This window comes from Typha angustifolia, chromosome 11, assembly GCF_048772165.1.
Source record: "Typha angustifolia cultivar Huaian chromosome 11, ASM4877216v1, whole genome shotgun sequence".
Taxonomy (NCBI): Eukaryota; Viridiplantae; Streptophyta; class Magnoliopsida; order Poales; family Typhaceae; genus Typha; species Typha angustifolia.
The window spans coordinates 2,195,535-2,210,921 of NC_133249.1; the positions used below are offsets into that span (position 1 = coordinate 2,195,535).

General features: G+C 37.0%; 2 protein-coding genes across 7 annotated transcripts; both read left to right on the forward strand.

Annotated features, from left to right (window-relative positions):
- Positions 1-989: 989 nt before the first annotated feature.
- Positions 990-5,203, forward strand: LOC140769507 (pterin-4-alpha-carbinolamine dehydratase 2, mitochondrial-like). 6 transcript variants are annotated; one of them, XR_012105919.1, is made up of 8 exons: positions 990-1,240; positions 1,321-1,454; positions 1,854-1,939; positions 2,021-2,144; positions 2,897-2,965; positions 3,812-3,903; positions 4,099-4,167; positions 4,751-5,201. XR_012105919.1 is itself a non-coding variant. In XM_073110213.1 (7 exons), exons 1-6 carry the CDS (start codon positions 1,095-1,097, stop codon positions 3,898-3,900), a joined length of 648 nt encoding a protein of 215 aa, XP_072966314.1. In that variant the 5' UTR covers positions 990-1,094; the 3' UTR covers positions 3,901-3,903; positions 4,751-5,201. The 6 variants fall into 6 exon arrangements, 4 of the variants coding, with proteins under 4 accessions (XP_072966314.1, XP_072966316.1, XP_072966315.1 ...); XR_012105920.1 differs by lacking the exon at positions 2,897-2,965 and having other exon boundaries at positions 4,751-5,203; XM_073110213.1 differs by lacking the exon at positions 4,099-4,167.
- Positions 5,204-6,067: 864 nt separating this feature from the next.
- On the forward strand, positions 6,068-15,232 carry LOC140770060 (uncharacterized). Its single transcript, XM_073111045.1, has 10 exons — positions 6,068-6,409; positions 7,804-7,847; positions 8,254-8,365; positions 8,477-8,594; positions 9,334-10,031; positions 11,115-11,391; positions 11,459-11,738; positions 12,707-12,865; positions 14,053-14,538; positions 14,616-15,232. The coding sequence occupies exons 1-10, from the start codon at positions 6,229-6,231 to the stop codon at positions 14,895-14,897; spliced, it is 2,637 nt and encodes an 878-aa protein (XP_072967146.1). The 5' UTR covers positions 6,068-6,228; the 3' UTR covers positions 14,898-15,232.
- Positions 15,233-15,387: the final 155 nt, after the last annotated feature.

Consider the following 15,387-nt stretch of genomic DNA (forward strand, 5'->3'; position numbering starts at 1 on the left):
CCGGGGTCACGATGTTCATATTTATTTTTAGGGATTTTTATAAATCATACCCTATATTTTATCTATTTTGTAATTCACACCTCGTCTTTGAGGATTTTATAACGCGACCCTTTCTTTTTATAGTAATGTTCATTTAACACCCTGAGTTAACTTAACCTAACTATTATCAAACAGAATGATACCAGAAAGAGAATATTCTGTTATAATCTATTATATAATTTATAATATTCCTAAATTATCCTTGTACTCATCTCTAATTTTATTAATAACTTAAACTTTTATAATTTATTATCTCATAGCTCCCTAAACTATGAAGAACATCCCTAAATGCCAAGCTGACCTCAAAGCTTCCAAACCCCAAGCAGTAGCTCCCCAAACACCAAGCCATTAGAGTTGAAGGAGCTTATAGTCGGAAGGTTGCAGCTTGGAATTAGAGCTTCCCAAAGCCTACATCACCAAAACATCAAGCAGTCGAAGGTTGAAGGAGGTTGCTTTCCGAAGTTGCCCAAACGACAAGAGCTTCTCCAAGCCTACATCACTCCTCCTAAGTTGGGATTTTGAGGTTAGTTTCTGTAATCATTTTTGGTTGAATGCCATTTTCGGGTTTTAGGGTTTAAAGACAATTCAACCCCATTTTGGGATTTTAGGGTTTAAAGATGATTCCTTAAGGGTATTTTAGTAATTTTTGAACTAGAGTCACATAAACCATATAATATGGTTAATGTCAGTTAGCTAAAGTAACGTTAGGGTGTTAAATGAATATTATAGAAAAAATGAGGGGTCGCGTTATAAAATCCCCAAAACGGGGTGCGAATAATAAAATAGGTAAAATGTAGGGTGTCATTTGTAAAAATCTCTTATTTTTAAGAAAAGACGGTTGGTTTCTTGCAGGATTGTGACGTCATATATTGTCGTTTATTGCGGATAATAATATAATAGGAGCTGAAAGAGAAAATTTGCTGTATCTTATCCACTTTCAACTACTGGGCTTACGGGCTACGGCCCGTTTAATCCACTAAAGAGGCCCAAACTATCCTTCTCTTCCTCCGCCGCAGGAGCTCATCGCCGGAAAGATCTGAAAGCAAAAGAGAACGATGAGCCGAGTGCTGCAGTCCTTCGTCTCTTGCACCAAGCATTCGCTTTCCCTTCTACCCCGTTCCTCTTCGCAGAATCCTAGTAAAAGAGCTGCTTTTGCCTTTACTCCTCTTCTTACCCAAAGGGCATCAAGAGGCCATGGACGGTATCATGAGATCCCTATTCCCAATTTATTCTCTTTTTAAGTTCGATTTTTTCCTTATATTTCCCTTTTTTGTATGACAGTGGTATGCAGCATTTGTACAGTTCAAATTGTTGGATGTTAAAGATGCATGGAGGTCGTATTAGAGTATTACCAAGTAGGATATTTTGCTATGGTTTTAGTTCCAATGCATCAGAAGGTGAGTGCGGAGAATTAGGTAACATGTGTACTTGTGTTTCCTTCTATTTTGTTACTCATACTCTCCAAAGTCTTCTCTTTTTCTCAACCTAACGTTGTCTTCGTCTCTCTCTTGGGTAATTTCAGTAGTATGTTGATTTTATCTAGAATACTATGCTAACTTATGGAGTTTGGTTGGGGAATCTATTCAACCTTGCTAATCATTTTTTTTTCTTCGTTACATCTGTACATATGCAGGAAGTAAAGAGTAAATAATTTTTTTAATAACAATAATAGTAACATTTCTCTTGTTATATATCTTGTCTGTGGATCAATTCCGATTGATAAGGTTTAGGTTATTCTTCTGTCATGTTGAGGTCATGGTCTAATTGTGCATAAGTTTGGTCTTTCTATCTGAAATCATTGATGAAAATCTCAGATCTGGCTGCCAAGAAATGTGTTCCTTGTAACTCAAAAGATATTCATCCAATGTCTGAAAAATCAGCAAATGAACTGCTTCCACAGGTTCACTTTTGAGACGTTCCTTCGTTCTTCTCTCTTCATTTACTTCAAGTAGATCTTTCTGATCTTAAATTTTGAATCTAGATACAAAGTTGGAACTTGTTGATGGAGGATGGCACAATGAAGTTGCAACGCTCGTGGAGAGTGAAGAATTTTACGAAAGGATTGGAGTTCTTTCAGCTGGTAGCAGATATTGCTGAGGCAGAGGGTAAATTACAGCATAAATGAGTAAAACTATGAAAACTATGAATACGTGAGACTCATGCTTTCTTCATTAAGTAGTTCTGTCTTACTGCTGAGACTAACTTTTTGTAGGAACTTTTCCCTTCCCTTTGAATTGAATGATGATGTGAGTTTAAAATTAAGTAACCTTACTAGAGTATCACAATATGTTTGAAGTTCATAATTTTCCTACTGGCTCGGGAATAGGTATCAAGCTAACTTATGTTTTGTGTTTACATAGATTCTTACAAGCTGGGAAATACATATTTTATAGAATGGTTCATCAGTTCATAAGTTCACCTGTATTTGGCTTCATTTCATTTAGATTGCTGGGTTCTAGAATAAGTGTGAGAAATCTGTACTATCAAGAAATTAGAAACTTTTGATGTCATTTAGAATACCATTTTCAGTATTTAGTAAGTCTATTTGAGTCAAATAAAGATGGGTCGCTGAACTTGGTTATTTTGTTCAACACTTGTTTCATTGTCTTAATCTTTGTCTTAGCCTAGATCCACTATCTTCTGTTAGCATGATGAAAGGTCTATTCTTGTATCTTGTTAATTGTTGGGTTTCTTTACATGCAAGAGGAAAAAAAGGAGATTCTATAGTGCTACTAACCTAGAATGATGCCTGTACTCCACACTAAAATTAGAAATCAAGGCTAGAATATGGTAGCTTGTTTAATGGTAGTGAATTTTGGGTTTGGTCAACTCTAAATATGGGCAAATTACTTCTCAGGTCATCATCCTGACCTTCATCTGGTTGGCTGGAATAATGTGAAAATTGAGATATGGACTCATTCAGTTGGTAAGAAATTGCTATATTTGGATGTCCTATTCTTAAATCCTTTTTTACTTTGGAAAGTGCTCTGAAAGGAACAATCTAGTATGATATTTGAGTGAAAAAGGAGAAATGTGTGGTCCTCCCTTTCTTCACCACACATATTGAGGTGTTCACATTATCAATACTATATTAATTATGTTCTGAAAGCTGTCTAACTGAAAACTTTAACAATTACAGATATTTTTGGATTAATGGTGCAAATATGCGTACTCAACAACCGTCAATAATTGCTATTAAATTACATGTCATCTTATACGATCTGTCTTGCAATATAGACAGGGAGGATATATTTGCGCAATATTAGTGTCTGAAATGAAGTCAGAACTCAGAAGGTAAAGATTGAGCTGGGAGAGAGGTGGAGAGAGAACAGTATATAGAGGAATTAGAGTTCTATCAAGAGATTATTTGTAGCATGAGTCCTGATAGGACCTCTTACTTAATATGCAGATGTAAAGACCCATGACCAACATAGGGCTTTAAGTTTTAAACCAACCAAAGTCAAGATTTCCATATGCACTATCGGAAGATATGTTAGTAGGCTTTAGTTTTAAACCACCCAAAAGTCAAGATTTCCATATGCACTATCAGAAGATATGTTGGTTGGTATTTAAGGGCTGTTTTCTCTCGTGATTCTCTTTTCACTGTCTCATATTATATTCTTCAATATTGTGAGAAATAAGTTTTCTGTCGTAATTCCTTTTTTTTTTTGGTCGCTTCACATGATACTCAACATTGAAGTTTCTGATAGATGCATTATTCTTTCAATTTGCCATCTTCCCACTGAACTTTGTCATTGCCTTGCTGTTGCAGGAGGATTGACTGAAAATGATTTCATTCTTGCTGCAAAGATCAATTCTCTCAACGTAGAACATCTTCTGAGGAAGAAAGCTTCTGCTTAGAAAGTATGTGCATTGTTTTCCTGCATTGACTTGAGATTCACTGGAACTAGTATTTTAGCTGTTAGAACTTGTACATGTCAGGGTATTCTTAGAATCTCAAAAAACAATTTTCTTGCACATTAGCACAAGCATGACTTTTGGGGTATGTTCTAGCATTTTATCTGTTGACTTTTGCAAGTTATATGCATACTTTACTAGATGAGAGAGAAGTTGACAAAAATGGGCGCCTTTGCCAGAAGCTTCAAATTGGCTTCAGGATAGATATAGGTCAGTTTACTGCTAACACCTCACTGACCGTAATTTCCCTGACACTCGCTGGTATGTGCTTTTATCTTATCTGCATTAAAAAAAGGGCTGGTCGGAGGAGTTGAAATTCACAAGTAGATTGAGATAAAGTGGATGGAGAGAGTCTTTAAATGAGCTCAAATGAAGCAGATTGTCCATGAGTTAGACATGGGAAGTGTGCCAAGAGTTGTCCACATTCAATGAAATAAATTAAGAATCTTTAGTTGGAACTTCATGCTGCATTTTTGTACTGTGATCCTGATAGTCTTCCAGAAAATTTCTGCTCATGCATGAAATTAAGAAGTTAAGTTATTCAGTTTTCCTTCTAGTGTCTTTCTTAGCTTGGCCATCCATTATTTGAAGGTCCTGAACATTTTTGAGGTTTATGGACCACAGATCTATAAGTAGTTGAAGCCAACTGTATGGTTTCTGCTTGCAAGAAGCTAGTGTGAAGCCAAATTAATTACTTCCATGGTTGATTATTAGATGATGTTTCGCACCACGTACAAAATTATCAGTGACTCTTCCTTGGCTAATTAATTTGTTTGTTCATTTGTGATTGCAGCATATCTGTTGATGGAGTTGCCATTGGAAATTAGGAACTTTTTTTTATCAATGAGGCATAAAATGCTGTCTTTAAGGTATATACGAACAATATCTGCAGCAATCGCCTGATCCAACGAATTCACAATAGCACTTAAATTTGGAAGCAGTGGAATGTTGCTTATATTTAGAAGTGTCAAAGAGCCAAATTAGTCACCTTTTAACTTTGAGCCAATCCCAAGCAGATACTAATTACTGATGTTGATCTTTACAAATCAAGGTTCTGGGTGCGGCACGATCTATCTAGATATGATTTTACTGGAATACTCCATCTGATAAGTTCAGCATTTAATCAAGGTCATTTATAACTAGATGCCATCCTTGTATATTTTGAAAGAAGAATCTATGACTTTGTATGTTGATTTTCTGAAGAAGCAATAATGTGAAAGCTTAGTTTTTCCTTGAAACATCGAGTATAAATTACTTTGTAGTTAGCTGTAATACTAATATCATGGAGTCTAAGTCTATGCAGCATTGCATATTTTCGCATCTGATGTTGGAAAGTAAGAGGGTAATATCAAAAAGTTGATGCAGAATCATTGGTTCACCTCAATATTATAAATTAATCTGGACCTAGATGTGAAATTTATGCAAATCAGGAAATTTTAACCAAATTTTACTTGGTATCTCTTCTCATTCTTAATATACCAAAAAAAATGTATAAAAAAGAGACTTCTCGTCTATTTTTTAAAAAGAAGCACATCTATATCATGCCAATCTAAAAGAAGAGTTTAAAAAGTGCCCAAGTATTTTGCCAGTCTAATCCATATTATTTCGAATATATTTAACCTAAGGTTGATCTTATTACGTAGCTATTGGATCAAATACATGTCTGTGACCCGATCCGAACCAAATCAGACATTCAGGCCTACCTAACATTGAACTTTTTTAATCTGTAATCACAATTAACACCTAAAATATAGAGTTAATACCGTAGTAATTAATCATTAATCACGTGGATTTCTACTAGTAGACTACACAATCTGAGCTATTGGATCAAATTCTTGTCTTTGACCCGATCCGGACCAAATCAGACATTCAGACCTACGTAACATTGAATTATCTTAATCCGTAATTACAATTAACACCTAAAATTTAGAGTTAATACGGTATTAATTAATGATTAATCACGTGGATTTCTAGTAGTAGAATAATGTATGGATTGGAAGCCCACTTTAGTAACCCAAATCCAAGCCCACAAACCTCGCTCTACAAGTAAAGATAGCGTTAATATTACTTTAGAACGAGGCTATATATTGGTAGATAAAGAGCGGAGGAGGGTTTTGGCCGCCGTGGGGGAAAAGATATCGACGCTCTTCTTCTTCTTAAGGTGAGAGAGAGAGAGAGAGAGAGAGAGAGAGAGAGAGAGAGAGAGAGAGAGAGAGAGAGAGAGAGGAAGAAGAGAAGAAAGGGTTAGGGTTTTAATTTTCCTCTTCTAGGATGAGCGGAGGTGGGGGGAGTAAGGCGAGCGGCCCGGCGTCGGGGGTGATTCCGGCGGCGGCAAGGAAGCTGGTGCAGAGCTTGAAAGAGATCGTGAACAGCCCCGATGCGGAGATCTATGCGATGCTTAAGGAGTGCGACATGGACCCCGACGAGGCCGTTAACCGACTCCTCTCCCAAGGTGAGGATTCTCCTCTTTTGGTATTTTTCCACCACATGTAGGAGAAGTTGTCTCTTGCTAGTGGTTTGCTCCTATAATAGCGTAACCTAAGAGGAATTGTTAGAAAGGCGGCATCTTTGGGGGTTTATTAGGTCTGCGTTTGGTAGGAAGAGTGATTTCGGTGGAATGACGGTGCATGACTGGGCTTGTCCGTGTTCTGATCTGACGAAAAATGAAAATTTCTTGGTTATTTGGGCCCCCTTCTTTTATTCGGCTGAAAGGAGATAAACTGAGCATAGTAGTGTTGTTTCTTCTGATGTAACTTTTTATTCCAAAGCTGCTACATCCATTATTTCATTGTAGTATTAAGGAAAGAACAAGCAGAGATGAAAGAAAGAACTTTAAACATTTTACAAGCTAGGTACAATTGCACTAGATCTTTTGGCTATATTTCTTTTGTCAGTGAATTCGTCTTGGTAGTGGGATAGCTACAATCATCTTTGCTGTACTTGGTCTTTTGAGTAGATGATTTAGCACTGGTCTAATTGTAGCATGTTTGGTCAAAGTATTTGAGTTCAGTAGATATTTCTCATCTTCTTTGGATTTATTTTCCTTGTTTTGATTGACAATATCTTTTGCTATTAATATGTAAATCCATAGTGCAGTTCTGATTTATCTTTCTTCCATTGCATTGATCTGTTGGCACTTGTTCCTTTAGGTATTTATATGCTAACATTCTCTTATGGAGATTCTGGAACATTTGGGATATGTATGTAGCTGGCTCATTATTAAGCATGGTACAATTTTTAGGTGGTTACAATTTTGGTTTATTAATGAATGGATCTATGTTATGATTTATGCTATTCTGAGTGAAACTACTAGCAGTGCTATGCTCTTAAAGATGCAATTGCTTTCTGTGTTGGTCAGACAAGTTTTGTATTACTCATTGAAGTATTCAAATACACAATTAAATTTAGGAAAATTAGCCTTGTCTTGACTTGAAATATAATTGAAATAAGAAAGGGATCTTCCTTGTAAATAAACCTCTAGTTTTAGACTTTAAGGCTTTTAGCCCTTTGAGATTTTTGATACTTCTGCAACATCCAATGGACCTGACAGGGTCGGCTACCAACTGCTGAGACCGTGAATGGGTCTTAGTTATGATTGAGATATTACTTCTTTTGTTGTAGTGGACTCGTACTGGGACTTTATTTGAGGTGCCTCTGTGCTTCATGATCTACATGTTGGTTACCCATGGATGAATTGGTCTAATAGTACCCAAGACATCCTTGATGCTTCAGTCATTTTCTTTTTCAGTTATGAGATCTTTGTAACTCGCTAATCATTAGGGAATACAAAACTTTGGTGCTTCGATAATGCTTGTGTATCTAACTTAGTTCTTTTTAACATTGCAGATACTTTTCATGAAGTGAGGAGCAAACGTGATAAGAAAAAGGAGGTGAGCACACTTATTAGATACACTTCTGCTGCTAAGTCATATTTCTAACCACTCAGGCTGCTTTATTATGTTGTTTCATCTCTGGTCATTTCATTCTGTGCCACATTTTATTTGAAGATTATTTTTCTTGCTGTCATTACAACATTCTGGATTACTCTCTAACAACATGGCTTCATGAACTTTTTTCTAAACAGACTTCTCAAAGGATATGTGCTTTAAGACTTATTTTCTGAGATAAATGCTATGTTTTGTTCTTCAATTTATTTAAAAATTTTGTTTAGGCTACAAATTGCTAATCTTGTTGCGTATAATCCATGTTCTCTTATAAACTTCAATCAGTTCACAAATTTTAATGCTTAATGTCATTAAACTTCTATTTTCTAAATTTTCATTATACATAATTCAGATTAAAGATAATCCGGAGCCTAGGTCCCGAACAGTGAATAGCTCTTCGAGTCGTGGAGCTAGAGGGGGTACTGATCGTGGTGTACGTAGCAGTATTCTGTCCGGCTCAGGAGGTGCACATTTTAGCTATTATATCCTTACTATATATGATTTCAAGAAAGTTGATTGAAATATATTGCATACTAAATGTATTTCTTATTCATATTAATTATCTTGTTACCCAGTTACTCGTGTTAAAACTTCAAACAAGAAAGAGATTGAAACAAGCACTTTACCTACCTCATCAATCTTGGGGTCTGGCTTGGCAGCAAGCAATTCCACACACAAGACAACAGCACCAAGGTTAATACTTCCTAATCTTTGTTATGTTCTTCCAGAAATTTGAAATCTGCGTGTTGTACTGAATCAACTGACTGCCTGCATTTTATGAATTAACTGCTAATCACTGTAATTAGTATTGAATGGATTATGAAATGAAACGTGTGTCTAGGTGCTATGCGAAGAAGGTTTTGATATTCTTTGATATAAATCTAAATAATTTTGGTTACTTTCAATTTTTAAAGGCTTGTTGGATGAATATATATACATATTATGTATACACTGATAAAATCCTTTATAATGTTTAGGACATCTGCTGGTTCTGTAATATACTAATATCTTGTTTCTCTCTTTCGAGAACTGGTCTATATATATATATATATATATATATATATATATATATATATAATGTATACACTGATTAAATCCTTTATAATGTTTAGGACATACTACTGGTTCTGTAATATCTTGTTTCTCTCTTTTATGAACTGGTACTTAGAGCACAAGACGTTTAATGAATGGAGTTTGTAATCCCTAGGATGGAAGTATCTTTCAAGATATTGTATATTCTTTCTACCTATATCACTATAAGATAGTTGTTGAAAAGCTAAGCAAGCAATTTCCAACTCTTCAAACCAATCTCCATGAATCAAATATATATGCTTGTTGCATGAATGCTTGTAATTTTATTTTTCAAATTTAATTGGTAAGAGCTACAAAAAATGTCATGGTATCATATTCCGCTCTTCTTTTGTCCTACTAGTTCTGCTGCCGACAAAAATGTCATGTTGTCAACTGGCCTAGCTGATGGAAGACCCATGCCCCTGCATCCTTCATATGGATTTCACCACAAGTGGTCTGGGATGCCAGGCCATGTCTCGATGGCTGATATTGTAAAGATGGGAAAGCCTCAAGGAAGACCTTCTAACACGTCTATTGTGGAAAGTGACAGATCCTTCAGTGCACAAAATGCAAGCATGTCCAACATGCCACCAATGCAATCTTCTAGCACAATTTTGCCATTAGAACTGAATCAGAGCTTGGCTGCTTCTAATGGCCCTGTAACTCAGGTTATAGATATCAGCAATGATGCTGACATTGCTGCCACCCATCATATTTCTGCTGATGATTGGTCTCTTGTTGATGAGCTATCTGGAGGAAGGGGATCTACGTTGCCAGAAACATCTGGTGGCTCTCTGGTCCATGCTGATCCATCAGAATCATCAACTTTAATTGGTGATAAAGTTAATTTGCATGCAGAACCTCCTTTAGATGAAACCGAATCACTTGAGGGAGATGTCGAAAGTAGAGGTCTATCAGGACACACCATTAGATCACTGTCTGTCTCTGAGAGACAAATACAAGTGGAAAATTCAGAAGATAGTTCTTACTTGGATGATGGCTCATCGAAAAGCATGAATGCTTATAGCTCTCAAAGGCATCTGTTTGAGCATTCTGAAGGTACTATTGAATGATGGTTTTCCTTATCCTGCTTAACTTATAATTGCTGCTAGTACAGCAAGATGCATTGGATGCTGGTGATATTATTTGGAAGTAAATCACAAATCTTTTGTGGATTTCTTGTTGATGAGTCTATTTCTGCAGGCAGGTGTGAAATAGACTTGGTTGCTTTTTTATGTGTAAGGAAAAAAGATGGGAAATTGATTCTATAACTTTTAATGTCATTGGTGAGAATGTCTTCGCTATTTTTAATAGGAAAGATACTTCTTTCCATGGTTGTTTATTGTTCTCTTTTTATGATCAATGTTGATTTGTCTGTATCCATTCCTAACTGTTCAAGAGTCCATTTTATTGTAACCTGAGGAAAACCATGCTTTGCAGAAATGACCTTCTAGCACTATGAAATGAAGATATTTTAGGTCAATTTTTGCAATCCCTTTTGCCTATTTGCTTCAGCAGAGGGCTTTGGGTCCATTTTTGAGCCAGGTCATCGTAATAATCTGCTCAATTCTTTCTCTAGACTTTGAGGTTTGCTCCAACTAACTCCATGCTATTAGGGAAAGGGTTGCAGGATGATATTGATTTCATGTCTATGAAATGTAATTTTGGTAAGTAGTATTTTAGTGTCTCCAGAATTTAGTTGAGGTTAGTTGTCTTTTTGGATAATTTGTATGACATACACAATATCTTGTTCAGGTAAATCTTAACCTATCCTGACTAACAAGTAACATGATTTCCAAATCAGATTGGTTTTATACCTTTGTAGGGCCTTACTGAATACCCATAACTGTCACTTGCACCCAAATCCATTAGATGTATCTTAGAACACAAATAGAAGTACTCAGATAAACAATGTAGATCTTGTATAGAAAAATGTTATGATAATAAGGAGAATGTCTTGGCCATAATGGTAAGTATGTGCCTTTTCTATCTTAATCATAAGCACGACTAATCTAATCCTAGGTCAGAACATATGCTTGATCTTTTGTTTCAGTGTAAATTTTGAGTTACGAATTTTGTCTCATCACTTTTTCTTTCTGTTATGATATCTGTATCTTCATGGATTATTCTCTCTCTTTTCAGTTGAGGATGTCAATCTGGAGATATCATCAGCTGCAGCAGATCTCCACCAATTAAATCTACATAAGGAGGAGCTAGTAGGAAGATCTTCTGAAGATAACCCAGCCGTAATAATTCCTAACCATCTGCAGGTTACAAATGCGGACTGTGCACATTTGAGCTTTGGTAGTTTCGAATCGGGCACATTTTCTGGATCTTTTCCTTCAAAGCCCCTGAAAAGTAGTTCAGATATTGCTCCAATTGCTGAGAATGCTTCTTCTGTAGATCAATCAGATAGCAGGTATAACCTTTTGTTTTTTGTTCTCAATTTTGCTTTTGAGGTGTAATATATATGCATTTAATTGCAGAAATCAGGAGTACCATAATAATGTGCCACTTAGGCCTTCAACGGATGAGAATGTTACTTCTAGAACTGGCACAAGCCCGGATAATCTTCATATGCCTTCAGCTTCAGAGCCTGAAATAGTAAGAGGAGACTCACTGGATGCTACACTCGGGCTTCATTACAACTTTCCGTCTGTCTCTGGCTATGCCTTTCAAAGCACCTCACAGCCAAATGCTGGAGTATACACTTATCAACAAGCAAATGCACAATTGCAAAATCTCTCTCCATTTTCAAGTCTGCTGGTAAATTCAGTTCCTTTTCTGTTCATATGAATATGTGAGATTTTGATATGTGTTGCCAACTTTTTTAATATTGCTAAGCTGGAGATCATTTAAAGAAAAAGTCTTTTTGGCATTCGCCTCTTTTGTGTTATGCCTTGCTTTCGTAATGTATTAGCCCTCATAATTGATAACAATGATAAGCAACAGCCAACATTTTGTGCATATGTGCGGCAAGATGCGCAAATACTGTGCACCATCCAAAGCACCACAATGCTTTTGCTCCTGTGAATTTCGGTGCAACAATATGAATCACAATGTGCTATAGAAATGTTAACATTTCCGTCAGATTCTTACCATGTACCATGGATAACATTTTCGTTCTTAAATTTTCTACGTTTTGAGTTAAAACCACACTTGTTCCTTATCCCATTTACATCTTGGCCACTAGTCTCAGATTTTCCCTCTTCCTTCTCTGATTAAAAATATTTTGACTTAAGGAAGTTATGCTATGCTTCTCTGGTCAAACCCATTATACGTAGCACCAGCCTTGCCTGTTAAGCAATCAAGCCATCTTTTATCCTGCCTAAGCACCCGGATAACTCATATTCCAGCCTTGTCAGCTTTTATTCCAGCCATCCTGACACCACTAGCTTTCCTGACTGTTGATCCCCGTCCCCTACATGTCGACAAGTGAGCCTCCATCATGGGCATCTAGAATCATTTTGCCATATCAAATTGCATGTTGATAAACGCCAGTAGGTACTATTCTTAAAAATATTGTTCTTTATTAATTGAATTCATCTCAAAAGTTGTACTTTTCCAAAGCTAGGATTAAATCTCCATGTCTTCTAAACTTGTGTAGCTACTCATCTGAGCATATAAACTTTTTAATTTCTAGTCAATGAGTACAAAGTACCTAAGTAATCTCATTTACTAGTATTTGATTTATAATTTTAAATTTTACCCCCTCATTGCATTTTTGTCTACAGCAAGCGAATACTTCACCAAGTAGCTTACTAGCACCAAATGTTCCACCTCTGCGGGATTTTGACTTATCCTTCTCACCCTTGCTTACAACCCAATCTATGGCTACAAAATATAGCACAGCTGTCTCATCCATCAGTGGACCGACCATTTCCATGCAAGAGGTACTTATAACTCTCTTGAACATTTAAACCTAGTGTATTTATGATATCTGATCTTTTCCCTGCTTGATTTGGCTGTTTTCCCAGTTTATGTTTTGAGTTGTTCAATTGGAAGTTCAAGCTTCTATATGTTTTACTAGGAAGGCAATGCATAAGTGTTAGTCATGTCCTGCTGCATGCACTGATTCCACATCTGTCATTTGGACTAAGTTACTAAGTTGGATCATCAGCAACCTAATTATACCAACACATCTATCATCTTGGCTTAGTTTGCACATCTTAAGTGTGTGCCTACATCTATTACTTGTCCTGCCTATCTATGTGCCTTTTTCCTTTTTCACCGAGTCAAGTGGTGTGGTTGATGCGTCTTAGTTTCTTGGTTCAAGAGCTAATGTTTAACCATGAAATCTACTTGGGCATGTAGTAGCCATTTCAACTTGGTATTGGCTAGGAATGAATCGACATAATTTTATGATCGTTGTGACCTGATCGACATAATTTTATGATCGTTGTTACCTGATACAACCCTCCGCTGGCTACTTTCCAAATTAAGAGAGATCTAGCATGAACATCATGGATTAGAATTAGGTAAGTCATATGATGTACTTATTATGCATGCAACTTAGGTGCATCCCTGATAAAGTTCATCTATACATTAAAATAGTCTTGGACATTACTATTGTGTATTATCAATGTTCTGGAAGTTGGAACTGTCCATGTAGATGAAGCCTATAAGAGTCTTCCCACATTGAATTCTGTGATGCAAGAAGATGATATATGGGTCTTCCAGCATTGTACTTCGCGGAAACTTTTTAAGCCCTAGTGTACATTGAAATTTCAAGCACAAATGTCACATTAGTTGCCTTTGCTCATTTGGCCATAATGGATACCAATCCTATCCCAATATTGCATTTCAGTAAGATTTCATATGTATCAGTGGCAGCAATTCATCTCATTAACTGACTAATCTGAAAAAAGAAGACTGAGTCTAGCTGTCAGGGTTGGACAGTTATGCATCTATCGTCCCTGAATTTGTGGTGCCACCCATCAGCTAGTTGAATATGCAGAATTGTGAATATCGTTTACTTGAAATTGTTTCACATTTTGTCTCGAAAATGCAACTCTAGTTCCAATCAATTCTTTTAATGTATCAATTTTTTATTTTATTTTGCTGGCACCTTTTCTTTCAGAGTTTGAAGCCAGGGGTTTTCTCCAACACTCAGTCACCTCAATCCCTGCCTAGCACCAGCACCCCACCAGGTGCTCCACTCCCCCAGCATTTGCCAGTCCATCATTACTCTCAACCAACCCTTCCTCTGGGGCCTTTTGGCAACATGATTGGCTATCAATTTCTGCCTCAAAGCTATACATACCTGCCGTCAGCTGCCTTCCAGCAACCATACTCTAGCAATGGCCCTTTCCATCAATCTGCAGCTACAGTACCCAGTGCAGGCATGAAATATACATTACCTCAGTACAAAAGCAACATTCCTGTTGTGAGCTTACCTCAGCCTGCTTCGATGGTCTCTGGTTTTGGTGGCTATGGAAGTTCGAGCAACATTCCTGGGAGTTTTTCCTTGAACTCTAGTACTGCCTCTGCTAGCACTACACTTGGGTTTGATGAAGCTTTGAGCTCACATTACAGAGATGCAAATCATTACATGTCTCTTCACCAGGTAACAGCATGACTCTTTATATGTATTTGACTATTTTGAATCATATCCTCTTAGTATTGCTTGGCATTGTTTGCCAGAGTGAGAACCCTGGTCTGTGGCTCCATGGAGCTGGTTCAAGAACGATGTCAGCTCTTCCAGCCAGCAATTTTTACGGCTATCAGAGGGAGGGGCAGCAAAGTGGCACTCGTCAGGCGCAGCAACAACCCTCACAATTTGCTGCTCTTGGATATCCTAACTTGTACCATTCTCAGGCAGGGTTGACACAGGAACATCAGCAGAACTCCAATGAGGTGAACTTGAATGGTTCTCAGGCTACAGCATCTCAGCCAAGTCACCAGATCTGGCAACACAGTTATTGAGCCCCACCCTTCATCAGCTTGTTAGTGTTTCAATGAGTGGCCTCTACACGATATCGTTCGATCATATGTTTTTCACATTTCACCTGCTCAACTGTGCATGTAGCAGCAGTACTAGACTAGCTGCTGCCGCGAGAACTGAGGCCCATGTATTCTATGGTTCTGATGTGTTTTAACTTGTAGTGTATCTGGGAATGATTTCAGATGTGGTTTCATTTATTCTGATAGAGCATTTCCTGCAGATTACTCTCATGTAACACTTAACCTAAATTATCTAACAAGAGTTGCTTCCTAATCTTGCAGAATTTATGTAATAGCGTAAGAAATAGTTACTCCTCCGGTGGTGTTCCCGTTGCTGATGTCTTCTTTTTAATAGTTTGCTGGGATGTTTTGCCAACTTAACAAAAGTTTTTCATATCAGTATTCTCAAGTATATGTCAGCATAATTTACATAGATTTGCTGCAAAATAATCTAGAACGCACGAAACATGTG